General features: G+C 56.3%; 1 protein-coding gene across 3 annotated transcripts in view; it reads right to left on the bottom strand.

The window, feature by feature from the left end:
• Window positions 1-428: 428 nt before the first annotated feature.
• Window positions 429-14,299, bottom strand: part of SHB (SH2 domain containing adaptor protein B) — a 122,390-nt gene continuing 108,519 nt past the window's right edge. For all 3 annotated transcript variants that reach the window (XM_037140758.2, XM_037140761.2, XM_037140760.2), the window contains one exon: window positions 429-1,277. In XM_037140758.2, coding sequence (XP_036996653.1) covers window positions 1,094-1,277 — 184 coding nt within the window. In that variant the 3' untranslated portion in view covers window positions 429-1,093. The remainder of the gene's footprint in view (window positions 1,278-14,299) is intronic.

Here is a 14,299-nt window from a genome sequence, read left to right as displayed (position 1 = left end):
TGGGGCTCCGTGTGCCATGAGAGGTCCAGGTGTGCCTTTCCCGCGGAGCAGGATGACAGTGAAGTCACGTAGGTTACTACCCCTCTCTGAGCCCCCCTTCATCCACCCGTTAAATGCCTCACAGGGTGACTGGGACCAAACCGGGGGAGTCCTTTGTAGGCTGCTGGGTGCCGTGCCCCTGAGGGTTTAATGCAGAATTGCCCCCACCGGGCTGCTGTGGGAAGAAGGTAGAGCCTGGCTGTTGGGTTGACAATTGAGGCTACTGTCACCTCTCCAGCAGGTTGACTCTCTGGGGACAAAGCAAACTCCGGCTCCACCCACTGCCTCTGCCTCCCTCCACACAGGTCCAGGAGACACACCCGCAGGTAAGCACAGCCCCCTCAGAGACCCTTTCTGGTGCATAGATGTTAAAAAAAGGGCTAAGAATATATATTAAATGACTATTTTATTTACACACCCTATTCATAAATAATTCAATCCTCTTTTTGACCGCACAATGATTCCTTGAAGATCTAATGATTACAATGAGTGACTAAGAGTGGATTAGTGGGCTTACTCACATCTGTGTGTGATGATGTTCTCACGTATGTTATGTGCTCACACTCACACACAAACACACACACCAGAGAGGAGGCAGGCCACCGGGGGCCTTCCGCGCTCTCCCAGCACTGACATTCTGCTCCCAGCACCAGGGGGCCCAGTGGGGTTTGCACAGGTGTGAATTCGCAACTCAGAGAACAAAGAGCTGCAGCCCAGGGAGTTCCCGCCCCGCCCCTCGGAGCTGCTCTCCTTTGTTCATCCTGGAAGGCATCTCTTTGGATTTGCAAATATTTTAATTCACAGAAACTCAAGGAGGGGGTGGGGTTGGGGGCTGGGGCGGCTAGTGGGCCGTCTCTCTGTCTTTACCAGGCCGTCTCCAGCCCCCTGTAGTGGCGACAGCATTTCTAGAGACATGCAGTGGTGCGCTGGCACCGTACACACGACACGAACTGGACGCCGCTGGCGACTGGCCGGGCCGGTGGGCGGGGCTCCGGCTCCTCCAACTCCAGGCCCTGCCGCAGAGCAGGGCAAGGCTGGGGCAGGGCTGGTCCGCTCACAGGGTCCGCACAGCCACAGGGTAGAGGAGGGACAGGTGCTCAGCCCCTTTGATAGGCAGCTTTCTGGTGGTGTAGTAGTGGATGACTTCTGGGACACTGTCGAACGGGGGGCTGTTCTGACCCAGAATGTACTTCTCTTTGGTTTTGGCCAGTTTCATGTGCATAAAGCCCTGGTTGCTCCTGGAAACAAAACAGAGGTTGTTAGGATCTGCAGAATGGCAAAGAGTGCGTCCTGACTGCAGTCAGGAGGAGGGGACAGGCTCGGGAGGGCTGAGGAGCAGGAGAGCAATTTCTCAGCCCCTCGGGTTAGCTCTGAACAAGGACATGTCGTGTATTCATACCCATTACTGTGGAGAACCATCCCTCTGGCCAAATTCCCACTAAGGTGCAAGGAGTCCTCCTGCCCAGGACAGAAGAAATCCTGCCATGGAGCTGTTGTGAGTCACACTTCTCCAAGCCGGGACCAAAGTCCAGGCCTGGCCAAAATACAGCTGCACCGGAAGCTCCCCCAGGGCCCCCAGGGCACGGGACCTGGGACCAGCAGCAGACACTGGTGTTGCGGCAAGGGCGTCTGTGGACCCCAAGACCCCAGCCCCTCTGCCAGTTACTCATGCAGTCAAGTATTTAAGCCTTGCCTGTGTGGGCGAAAAGGGGGCCGCGGACGAAACCTGATGAGCTCAGGGGAGGCTGGTGTGGCAGCCTTACGAACTCAGAGACCAAAGTCCTGACCGTCCAGGACGGTCTGAAATCAAAGCTGTTGAACTAGAAGCAGTTCATGGCAGGCAGTCATGTCCTGGGGTGGGAGCCTGTCAGCTGTCCTTTTGCATCAAAGATCACACACCTTCGTAATGTCAAAGTAGTTTCCTCTCCCCAGACCCCTCGAGGGGCAGCCCTGGCACCAGAGCAGAGACCACGGATACCCTCACTGTGACTGTTAATTGCTGTTAACTCTCCTATACCTACAAACGTGAAAGGAGCATGTGTCTACTCGGTCTAGTTTTCATCCAGTCCCGGAGATTCCCGCCTTTGCCTCCTTTTGCCTCTGTAATCTATCGCAGATGGGTTTCACGTGACCCCTTTATGCCTCCTCCTCTGACTGTAATGTATAAAATAAGGCGCATAACTGCCGTTCCCTTAATTCGTTGAGACTTTGCTTCCTGGCGTTTGTCATCAGTTTGGCTCAAACTCATAAAAATTCTCACAGGATCGGGCGTTTTTTATGTTGACACTTGGAAGGTGTGAGGTGTACCACTGGTCAGGACAGGGGTCATCACCCCCAGTTTACAGATGTGGACAGAGTGTGGCAGGGATGGCAGGTGAGCCACTTTCCAAAAACTGATGCTTGCCCTTTAGTGTAGCACGGTACTGTAACCGGGAGGGGGCCGTCCGGCCGGGACTACATTTCCCAGCCTCCCTTGGAGCCACTGTACCCATGTGGTTAGTTTTAGCCAACGGCGTATGGGGAGGATCTGTGCTGGGTATACACCTTCCCAATTTCCAAGAACTCCCCAGAGCAGGGTCTGTGTCCACCATGCCTCGCGTCTGCAGGGGGTTGGTTCCTTGGAGATGAGAGCACAGCTCTGTGCCCTGTGACCCTTGCAGCCGTCTAGCTGCACCAGCCTGCTGGGTAGGGCGCGGCTCGCGAAGGCAAAGGCCGTGCTGCTTCCACCTGCCCCTAGGGGACCTCTCACATGCCCATCCAGGGCCCTGGCCGCATCAGATCACTCCGCCCTCCGTCGATCTGCCTTTGCCCAGGTTGCCCTTCTCGGCCCGCTTAGTTCTGAGCCTGGCCCTTATTATTTCGCCGCCTCCCTTGCGGATGCTGTGGTTTCCAAAGCATAGTCTAAAATAACTGAGAGTTTGTCAGTGAGAAAAGCCGGGGCTCTGACTCCGGCCGCTTTCTCCAAGTTATCTTCCCGGACGCCGGTCACTTGTAGCCAGGCCCTTCCCCCGGTGAGGCGGAGGGCTCTGCGTGGACTCAGGGCTCCTTTCTAAGTAAGCTTCGGCTCTTCTGGCTCTGGCTGCTCTCACGGGGACACTGGAGGGCGCACACACACCTGACCCGGTCAGGACTAGGTCCCCTCGCTTAACTAGCACCTCTTCTCTTAACACATCAGTTTGGACTCCGGGACCATTTTCAAATGGGCAGAGCGAACGCGTGATGGAGTGCAGGCGCCGAGCAATTCATCGGCTCATAACAGCGTACTTAGAGATGTCACCCTCGGCTTAAAGGAAATCGTTTGGAGAGCAATTATGTTTCAAGAGAGAATAATTCCTATAAAGAACTGAAATTTAAATCAAGATTTTTTAAGGCTGACAATGTTCTAATTACAGAGCCTGTGGCAAGTTCTGCTCCGCAGTGAAGGGTCATTTCATTTGAGAATTGCCTCAACGCGTCTGAGGAGCAGGAGGCGCACTTGCTTCAGCTGTTAGAAGGGAAATGGTGTGTGCATAAGTGGAAAACGCAGAGCCATCTGAGCGAAGGCTCGGCCACCCGCCGCTCTCTGCTGGCCTGGAAGGACCGCACTTGCTTGAACGGAGCTAAGAGAACGCGGGACAGTTAAAAGAAAGTCGGTGTTCTCAGAGGCCACCAGGGGCAGGTGGGGGGAGCGCAGGGGCTGCAGGTAAGAGCTGGCTGAGGCCGGGGGAGGCGTGGCCTCGGGCACATGGATTCCTCTTTGTGAGTCGTCCTGTTACAGGGCACCAGACCACAGCTCACAGAGTAAGGCAGGATCACAGTGGCTGGCTGTGAGCAGTCTGAACGCTGAGGCTCTGTGTGCCCTCCGGGTATGACGTTGCAGGAAGCACTGATTTAATTTTTAAGGACATCGAGGAAAGTAACTCGTGTGGGTTAACAGGACATTTTCACACAGGTTGTTACTGAAACAACCAGCAAGGGTAGTAGGCTGGGAGGGTGGCAACAGCTGACAGAGCCAGAGGTAGAAGCAGAAGCTCCTGTTCCCAGGTCACAGGCTCGAAGCGGCCACCAGGTATTAGAGATGCCATGGCGATGCTCCCACCTCAGCAGAAGGGCCTGCGAGGCAGCAGGGCTGTGAGCACCTCCCGTAGTTCCTTGACTCCCCAGGCCCACTGTCTGCTCCTCCGACACTTGAAAGCTGGTTTGTAACTGTGCGGTACCAAGGGGGCGGGTCGGTCATGACAGTTAGAGACCGAGGGAGAGAACTCAGGCCCTGTGACCCCCAGTCTGACCCTATGGCATGACCATTCCCCAAAAGAGGTAGAAAGGCCAAGAGTTGGGCCTCACAATGGAACCCTCCCCCCCAAAGAATGGTCCTCCCCCTGGGCTCAGCACTGCTGTGAGCCAGGCCTCCTGCTGAGAGTAAGAGGCTCAGCGGGGAGGGGGCGGACCCCATGCCACACGGGGACCAGCGGCGGTGGGGCCACTGTCTCCCTCGCTGGCAGGGCTTCCCCGGAGCCGGTGCTCCGGGCCTCAGCACCATCTTGCTCTAGGAGAGGGCCCTACTTAGCCCTCAGCACTCCACATGGGGCCAGGCAGGGTGGGCAGCCAGAGGCATTAGATCCTGACCAAGGGACCGCTTGGCCCCGAGCCTGCCGGGCTGATGGCGGGGCAGAGGCAGCACGGCTGGCAGTGAGAGGCCACCCCAGGGACTGAGGATGGCGTGTCCTGACCTGGGGAGGCCCAGCCTCGGAGGCCCGGCCACGGAGGCAGGGCGGTGACCCCTCCCACGGGGCTGGTGGGCTCTGAGAGGCGAGCAGGCTTTCCGTGGGAGACTGTCTCTGTCAAACCCCGACTCAGGCGGAGGTCGGGGAGGCCTTGTCAAAACACACCGGAGAGGTGTGCTGTAATAACATATCCCGAGCACAATGTTGCCACGAGATGCTACCTAACAGCAGTTGAATACTTAAAAACATATGCCAGGGATAGCTTTAATGACTCCCAATTCTATACTGCAGACATCAAGCATAAAAAGAGGAAAAAAAATAAAAAATTTCTGGGAGGACCGAGGCCACATCAGACAACCAGCATGCACGGGATGCTCCGGCTGCTCTGGACAGAGTGCCTCCGGGGCGGGGCGGCCTGGGGGCCGTCTGCTCTCGCCTTCTTGGGGTGCTCTGGTGGAAACTGAGTTCAGAGACAGCAACACTCTGGCCCAGCACACACAGCCGGGGGTGGGGGGGTGGGCTCTCTCGTCAGCACCCAGGGGCCCTGAGTCCCAGGCCACCCCACCTCCCCATCATTGCTTCTGGAAAGGTACAGGTCCCTGGGGAGTCAGAGGGGCTGCAGCCACCTGCCAGGCTCCCGAGTCAGCCCTGTCTCCTTTGATAGGACATCTTGCGAGAGCAAAGTCACAATTAGGGATGTCTCTGGTGGGTGACCTTTCTAATGAGCCTTGTAAGGCCCCCAGAGGCTAGGGGTGTGGGGGCTGTCGTGGCGCTCAGGTTGCTCATTATCATCACAAGAAGCACCTCCTCATCACCAGGACTATCAAACACGCCTGGCGTGCAGGGCCTAATAGCAGGCCCCACCTCGCCTCATAATCACAGGCTTTAATAAAACATCACTCAGCCCGCAGCTGCCGGCCCGAGCAGGGTGCGAGGCCTCACCTCTCGCTTTTAGACCTAATTGCTTGATGCATATTTCATGAAGAATCCTGGGTAATAGTTATGTTAAATCGCTTTTTTTCATGATGAAATGACTTAAAAATACTTGCATATAATATTTACGTGCCCTCTGGGACTGGTGCGTAGGACTCCGTCGCAGGAGTCCATGCAGAGGCTATCTCCCCAGCTCACCCTGCTGAACGGCGGGTGGGGCGCCGCTCCCCCAATGGAGGTGCTCTCTTGACCAAGGTGCCCCAGGACGCTGTCCTTCGGCTCCCCACTGCTGCTGCGGGATGGACGACACCCGCGCTGCCGGAGTCCTCACTGTGCCTCACTGACGTCCACAGCAACCTCGCTGAGTCGCTAACTATCACTGTTCACAGATGGGGGAACTGAGGCTCCGGGAGGTTGTGTGCCCCCTGCAGGGCACGGAGGGGCCAGGAGTTCACTGTGCCTGCCTGGCCCTCAAGCCTGTGCTTACTTCTTAGCTCATGGCAAGCACTCAGGGCCCTGCAGGGCCACGGCAGCCTCATCTCCCTTGCTCAGCCACCCGCCCAGGTGGCTCCAGGTATCCAGGTGATGCTTTGGGCTCTTTCTGCCTTGAGACTTGGCTTCCCTGCAGCTCTGTGAGCTCCTGAGGTCAAGAACCCTGCCTGTTCTTTGTGATGTTTCTTCAGCAGGCCAAACCCAGCCCCTCTCTGGGCCCGCAGCACATGCCCGGCACACTGTCTGTCCATCCATCCACCCAGAAGCTAACGAGGGAGGGTCTACCCTGAGCCAGGGAGACAAGTCCCCATGCACCCTCCTGTCAGGACTGTGAGCTCCCAAGGGCAGGCGGGCGGCCGCTCCAGCCAGTGCCAAGTGCAGCCCATCCAGGGTCAAAGCTGCCTCCTCCAAGGCCAGACACAGAGTCTGCTTGGTCTGGTCAGCACTGGTCCCAGGACGAACCAGCAAGACTCTGCGGGGGCACAAAGGCAGGTGCCTCTTAGACCAGAGAGGACTTGCCTGAAGGAGGCCACAGGGGAGAAGGGGTCAAGCCCATCTCTTTCCTCGGGATTCTAAAAGGAATTCCTGGAACCACTGCCCAGGCCCAAGTAAACAAAAAATGAACGTAAGGCCAGTTCCCTCCAAAAGCTACGGTTTTCCTGTGGGCCCTGCCCACTCTGGGGCCCAGCAGATCTCTAAATGGATGCATTTTGGGGGGGTCTAAGTGGACCCCCAAATGACTTCTCTTGTGATTTTAACTAAACGTGTGAATCTTATATTGTTCACAGATTCCTGGGGCTAGATCTATGACAGCAGAGACTACATTTGGTTTTTTTTAGAGAGAGAAGGGAGAAAGAGAGAGAAACATTGATCAGCTGTATCTCACACCCCTTACTGAGAACCTGGCCCACAACCCAGGCAGGTGCCCTGTCTGGGAATCGAATCGGAGACCAGCCAGGGCCAGATTGTACGTTTGAAATGTGCTCAACAAGTGGCCGCAGGCTGACTCTCAGGGGAGAAAGCTGTCCCAGGTCTCCCGAGCTCGACAAACAACGGCAACCAGCCCTCTCTCTCAGAGCCCTGGAACACCCCGTCCCCGGTGCTCGGCATGGAGAGGGCACGAGGCCAGCCCAGGGGGCCCTGCTGGCCCCACAGGTGTGCACTCAAGCTGCGGAGGGTATGGACGCGAACTGAATCAGTGGGAAGAGGGGTATGCTCTAGGCCTGGCTCTAACACTGACCTGCTGTGACCACGGGCAAGGGAGCTTCTGTGGGGAGATGGTCTGGAGGGCGACTGCGGCTGGCAACGCTGCTCCCACAAGCAGATGGCTCTGGGATGCGGACAGTCTACTGCCCACCCACCTCCTCTTTGACTGGCAGGGAGATGGATGTTTTGCTGCATCTATGGGACACTCGCCTTGCCACACCTGAGAGCAAGGGGCAGCCACTCCAGAAACTCTGTGCCTGTCGAGCAGCCTGCTCCGAGGAGAGCCCTGGTCCTGCTTCGGGAGAGAAGTGCCCAGATCTCAAGTGACGGGGGCCTTCTAGAGACCGACACCTGGTCACTATCTCCTGAGGCCCTACTGTGTACCGGCTATCATGTGCACATGATGTGAGCTTGCAGCACAGGCCTGGAGGCCTGAAACAAAAAGGTGTACAATGACACCCACCACCCCCCTGGCCCACGCTGGACCAGCCTGTGGCTCCAGAGAGAAGCAGGCAGGACTGGCATCATGTGGCAAGATGCCCGCTGCACGGATGAGAAGGCCAAGGGCAGAGGGAGAAGCCACTTGCCAAGGTCACTGAGAGAGGACATTAAGGCCAGAGGACCAGCATGGGAGTAGTTCTGGCTGTGAGAGGGCTTCTCCCCAACTATGCACTGTACGGGGGGCGTGGGGACACGGCACGGAGGCCCCTTCTAGCAGAGAGGTTCCAGTAGTCAGGGGAGCTGGGGGAAGGGGCTCCCGAGGTCACATGGTGAATACCTGCACACCAGCCCAGTCTGAAACTGCCTTGTCACAGCGACGAGCCAAAGACACAAAAGCTGGGTTATTCCAAACAAAAGTCTCAATGTTAATGCCGCCGAGCCAAACCATTTGATTTACAACCAAATAATTATACTTTCAATAAATTCGTCAGCAGCGATTAGTCTTCCTGAGACACCTGGGCATTTCTCAAGTTCCAAGTTGGCGGCTCAGGGTGAGGGCCTTCTGTAAATCATGACAGAAGCTGTCTCCAGGCAGGAGAGCTGGCAGATGCCTCTCCGTCAAACAAGAGGAGGCATAAGGCCTGCTTTGTGCCACACCAAGCAGCAGGCAGGTCAAAATAAACCCATTTAAGGCAATTTTCTCAGGAGAAGACTAACAAAGTGTCAGGCAGGAGGATTTTAATGATCAAAGCTGACACTTCAGGGAGCGAGCCTCCCATTACTGGAGGTGTGTAAGCAGGAGGGTAATGATGCTTGGAGGCCAGCCAACTGCATCCGAGGGGAGGGGGTGATGTATGAAATGTCAGAGCTTTAGGAAGAGGAAAGAGGCTCTGGAGTGGTGCCCCCCCACCCCCCTTTACCTCCGAGGACTTTTCTAGGAACACGAAGGCCCTTTTGTGTTAGGAATGGGTAGGGTTGGTGGCAGTGGCTGGACTGAAGTCAGACGGACACCTGGTTCAAACTCTGATCACACTGATGTCATTGGCTGGGCAGGTCCCCTTCTGGGGAAGGTGAAGGGGCTCCCGTCTAGCGCCAAAGGTCTCAAGCCAACAAGAGTCATCCTGAGAGGGTGGGGGCCACCCACGCACCAGCCAGGGAGACCAAGGAGGGCAGGATGGCTAAGTCTCACACAGGGAGGAAGGTGGGACAGAACTGGGCCCTGTGGATCCCAGGTTTGGGGACGGCACCATGCCAACAGCAGGCTTCCTAAGGCCTGTGCCAACGGAGGGATAGAACACGTTCCCTCCTGGCCCCTACTCTCCTGGGACCAGTGGTTCCCAACCAGGGCAAGTTGACCCTCTCCTGGGGATAGTGGGCAATGTCTGGGGACATGGGTGCTGCTGGCATTTAGGTGGAAGCCAGGGATGCTGCTGAACAGCCTACTACGCACAGGACAGCCCCCAGAGCAACAAAAGAATCGCCCAGCCCCAATTTCAGTAGTGCCCAGGTTACAGCCACACCCCTCACTAGTTGCCTGGGCCTTGCTTCTTCATCGGTGAAATGGGGATGACGGGAGCCCACCCTCACAGGAGCTGTGGGAGGCGAGACCTTCCATGTGAAGGAAGCGGGAACACTTGACAAAGGCCGGGCCATCCAGCTACTGATTTAAGGGCTTACGACACAACACAGAATGTGCTGAGTAGCTTGGCTGCAAAGTGCTCCAGGCTGTTCCCTGGACTGACCCCCTTACCCCTGGTCCCCTGACCAGCGGACGTGTGGGGGACCATGCCACACCTGTTGTGGAGCTGAGCACCAGCTGCTGGGGAAAGGGCTTTGAGGGCCACCCATGATGGCTTTTATAGGCAAAGGGGCGCTGGAACCCCGGGGTGAACCCTGGCGAGCCTGGCGGTGAGACAAGGGGAGCACTCCTGGCCGAGGAAGGCAGAGAGCTGCGAAAGACACCAGGGCGAGAGCCACCACCCGGGCTGACCCAGGTCTGGGTCTGAATCTCCACCTCGTCACTGTGAGCTGTGCCTCGGTTTCCTCATCTGTGTAATGGAGCTTCACCACCCGCCCACAAGGGCTGTCCTGAGGTCTGGGGTGGACAGTGCTGGGGCTCCGGGTTCTGACTGCCCCCTGCCCCCACCGCCCACTCTGTCCCCACGGCCCCGCGGAGCCTTCATACAAGTAGCTGCCCATCTGGTCTGTCCTGATGGCTTGGCTGCCCAGGACGAGCACGAAGTGTATCTCCCGTCTGTGTGTCTGGCCTGTAATGGCCACGGTGGCAGACCAGCAGCCGCGGGGGCCCTGAGGCCTGGCCCGGCTCTGTCTCTGGGTGATGGTGGCAGGGTGCTGGCCCCTCTGTGGTCCGCCCCCCTGACACCAAGACACGCTGGGCCACACAGGGATCCACATAAAAACAGCGGAAATGACGAGGAGAGAGTTTCTGCTTAAAATACACTGGTCATAGACGGTCTATGGCATTTATTAAGGGCCTGCTGTGAGTACTGCTTTGTAGCCAATGTTTCTGAGGGAGACAAGATGCTAAGCAGAGGCTTTTGAGACCATCTGGTTCCCTGTCTTCATTTTACGGATGACATTGAGGCCCAGAGGGGTGGAGGTCAGCTCCCATTCCCCAGTCAACCAGGGGCTGGAAACGCCCCCCCGACCCCCACCTATGCCATCAGCTGAAGGGGAATGGCAGGTGGCAGCGATCCCCCCAGTCGCCATCCTCATCCTTAAAGCACAGCCTGTGCCCTCGCCATCTTCCATGCCAGCTCCTGTCCTGGTGGGGTCTCCCTGCCAGGGGCCCCAGGGCATTCACCAGCATGGCTATGAAGGGGACCCACTCGCAAAGCACCCAATACAACTTAAAAACAAACAAAAAGACAGAAGAGAAAGAAAGGAAAGAAGAAGAAAAGAGGAAGAAAGGCAGAAAGAAAGAGTAGAGGGAGATCCAGAGGGGCCTTTAAAAACGCCAGCTCCAACAGCCCCGCCTGCTCAGCGCCCTGGCCCTGCACCTAACGGAGGACCCTGCTCTCCCTGGAACGTCCAAGGCCTGGGGCCGACTGTGAGCCGCCCAGACACCCTGGCTGAGGGTCTTTTGCAAACTACATGAATTAACAGTGGCTCGCGGTGGAAACAACTCCCAACAGTCCTCGGAGAAATGAGCCTCAGTTTCTTCATCTGTGAAACGGAGCAGCTTACAGTGTTCCCCGAAGTCCCCAGGAAGCAAGCGAGAAGAACTCTGAACTGGACACTGGGGACCTAGCCCCAGCCCTGGCTCCTGCCCTCTCAGGCCTCAGTGTCCTTATCTACACAATGAAGTGACAGGAGTTGACTGCCGACGTCCCTCCCGCAGAGCTCAGATCTTTGAAGCGTGAGGCACATAGCAGACGCTCACAGGATGAGGAAGGAATTACGGACTGTTGAGACACTGAATGGAAGGACTCGCCTTCACTACAGACACCCTGGAGTCTCAAGTGCAGGTTGCTCAAACAGTCTCTTCAAATGTGCCCTGGTGCTCAGGCAGCGTCCCTGGGGGCTGGGTCGTCGGGCCTGTGGCTCCCAGGCCTTTTTGGACCCAGAAGCTGCTTTTAATATGCTCTTCAAGAGATTCTGAAGGACATATGAATTTGAGAACCGCCATTCTAATTCTGATGATGGAAACTCTTTTGTAATATTCATGACATGTAGCATCCGCAGCTTTTGTTGCTTAATCCCAACATCGGGGAGCTTACTCTCCACCAACACAGCCCCTCCCAACCCCAGCTGGCTCTGCCCACGGGGAAGTCCTTCCACGTTCTCAGTCGAAGTGCCACTTATGCAGCTGAGAGGCAGCAGCGAGCTCGGGCTTCTGCAGGCCACAGATGTGCCTTCTGCCCTCGGAAGGCCCCTGAGAGGCGAGAAGAGCCGAGGGTGCTTCTCTCTCTCCAACCATCCGCACAGGCCAGCATCTCCTGTCCCTTCTGTCCCAGTCACCCTCACTGCACACTCTTTCTCACACTGCCAGCGTCCTGCTGGGTGTCCCCTGCTTGGCCATCAGCACCCGTCTGGATGTGACTGCCCCATCAATGTGGACACCCCAAATCTTTGCTCAATCTTGTTCTGGTGTCTGCTGATCTCCTGAGCTCACCTTTCTCTTCCACCTTCTCCTGCGTCCCAAAGGACAGGCAGGGTCTTATTGACACACAGGTGTCATTGGGTAAAGACCACACTCACCTCCTGACCAAAACTAGAAGGGGCACCAGGCCAAGAACATAAAAACCAAAGCCCACTGGCTTTGGCCACACTCGGGAGGTTCGGACAGGCAGTTGTGAAAGGCCACTGTTAGCCCTCAGTAACCCGGGCTCTGGTGCTGGGCATCCATTCCGGCAGGTTCCTGACCACCTCTGTCCACAGGGTGGAGAATTTCCTCAAAATTAAATCTCTGGCTTTTTGCCCCTTAATGAAATTGATTTCTGCTTTGATACACAACAAAGCTTTCATTTTATTGTTTGGCTAGGGTTTGACCCATTAATTATAGTTTTGTTTTTTTTTTTCCCAGCATGGCTGCAAGTAATTGAGTTCCAAAAAGTTACTATTGGAACTGATTGCTTTTTAAACACACAACTCCCACGAAAGTCCAATTAGTCAACCCTAGATTCTCCATGGAAGATTTTTTCCTTGTTAAGATTAGAGTGATTCAGAACAGGAACAGCATTTTTCCAGCCTGAAACTTGGAACTCAAACGTCACCTTGGTGGTTTTATCATCATTTGTGGCAGAACTCAGACGCTGCCGAGTTTTTCATCATCGTCACTGGCATAATTCTCCCTGTTTCGGGACGCACACTGCAGAAGCCTGTCCTCACTGATGCCCCGCGCCAGGTCCCGGGGCAGCAGAGAGCCCGCCGGGCACCGCGTGGATGTGTTTCTCCCCAGAGGCCGCATTCGGCCTGGGCAAGGCGCACACCTTTCGTGTCAGGTGGAGGTCACGGGCATGCAGCCTGTTCTTTGGCTAGTCGGGGGGGCCGGCATGGCCACGGGTAAGCCCCTGCCTCTCTGAGCCCTTTTCCCTTATGACAAAGTGGGGATGCTGTGAGGAGCTGGAGAGAGCTGACTGGGACGTCTGAACTGTGGGTCACCTGGGCCCATGGGGGGCTTATATGGCGGGGACAATGAAAAACAAATTGGGACTATGGGGAGAGGGGACACTGCAGAGACCTCTCCTCTATTCCCAACCCTAACCACCCTGCCTTGTTATTACTTCCCCCCAAATTACTACCCTCCAAGGCCCTGCTCAAATGCTTCCTCCTCCAGGAAGGCTCCCAAGACACCTCTGGTGAGACTTACTTGCTTCTTCTCTCATTTAGTCCCTGCCGCTCCCCCCTCCATCACAGCACTCACCTGCCTGCATTTCCCCCTCCCGGACTCTGATGCGCCTTCCTCTCCCCACTCAGCCGAAGGCCTAGAGCACGAGAGGAGTGCGGCAGTGTCAGCCACACTGCTGACAGGTTTGTCAGCCCTGACCAGAAAGTCTGGGCTAAGAATGTGGCAGGCGGGTCCCCAAGCCGCCTGGAGCTAAGAGCAGCATGTGGGTTTTCAAAAGGAAAACAGCAAAAAGAAAAAAAGGTTCTAATTAAAGCCTTTCTAATAAGCTGGCTTTGCCAAATCCAATTGTTTCTGATATTTCTCTTGGGCAAAGTAATCAAAAAAGAAAGAAAGCTCTGAAAGTGGCAGAAAGCACCCGTGGCTGGAAGGCGGACGGTGGGCGAAGCAGCAGCAGCAGCGGAGTGGTCTCTGCCCCGGCCAAGCTGAAGAGTGCTCAGGTGTCTCACACACACACACACACACACACACCACAACATTTCTACAGCTCCAGCATTTGAACTGTGGAAACAAAGACAAGAGCTATAAAACTGGACACCCAGTTTTCTACGTCGGCCTCAGATATCAAGAATGTTTATGGACACAAAGGGACAAGGAAGCATGCTGCTATGGGGCCCCAAAGGGCGATAACCCAGGAGGAGCTGAGACATCGGGGCTCTGCCAGCAGCCCCCCACTTCCCGTTTCTCCCTCTGGAAGCCAGGGTCTGACCCTGATGACCCGAGACCTTCTCCTGGCCGAATGGCCCAAAGGGGAACAGCGACGCTGCATCCTGAGGTTTTCCTGGATGAAGCTGTTGCTTGGAGCCCCAGCAAATGCCTCGAGGTGGGTGCTGACCCTATTTCCTCCGGGGGCCTTTGAGCTACTTACCTAGCTCTAAGCAAGATAAGACCACAGATTCTTTCCTGAGCTGAGCTCAGAGGCTCCGCAAATAACCCCACCTGCATTCCTAGAGCCTCTCAGAGTTTACAGAGAGCTTTCACTCCCACTGTGTCCCCGAGCCTTGGGGCCCAGGGGCTCAAAGAAGGGAAGCTCCCCGCTGCTGACCCTCACGGACGGTGGAAGCAGTGGGACTCGGGCTCTGGTCCTGCCGCCACGGACCCACTTTGTCCTTCCCAA

Source organism: Artibeus jamaicensis, unplaced genomic scaffold (genome assembly GCF_021234435.1).
Source record: "Artibeus jamaicensis isolate MK-2021 breed Jamaican fruit bat unplaced genomic scaffold, CSHL_Jam_final scaffold_1964, whole genome shotgun sequence".
In the NCBI taxonomy this organism is placed as follows: Eukaryota; Metazoa; Chordata; class Mammalia; order Chiroptera; family Phyllostomidae; genus Artibeus; species Artibeus jamaicensis.
The sequence above is the reverse complement of the archived record's forward strand: the minus strand, read 5'-3'. Positions and strand labels throughout refer to the sequence as shown.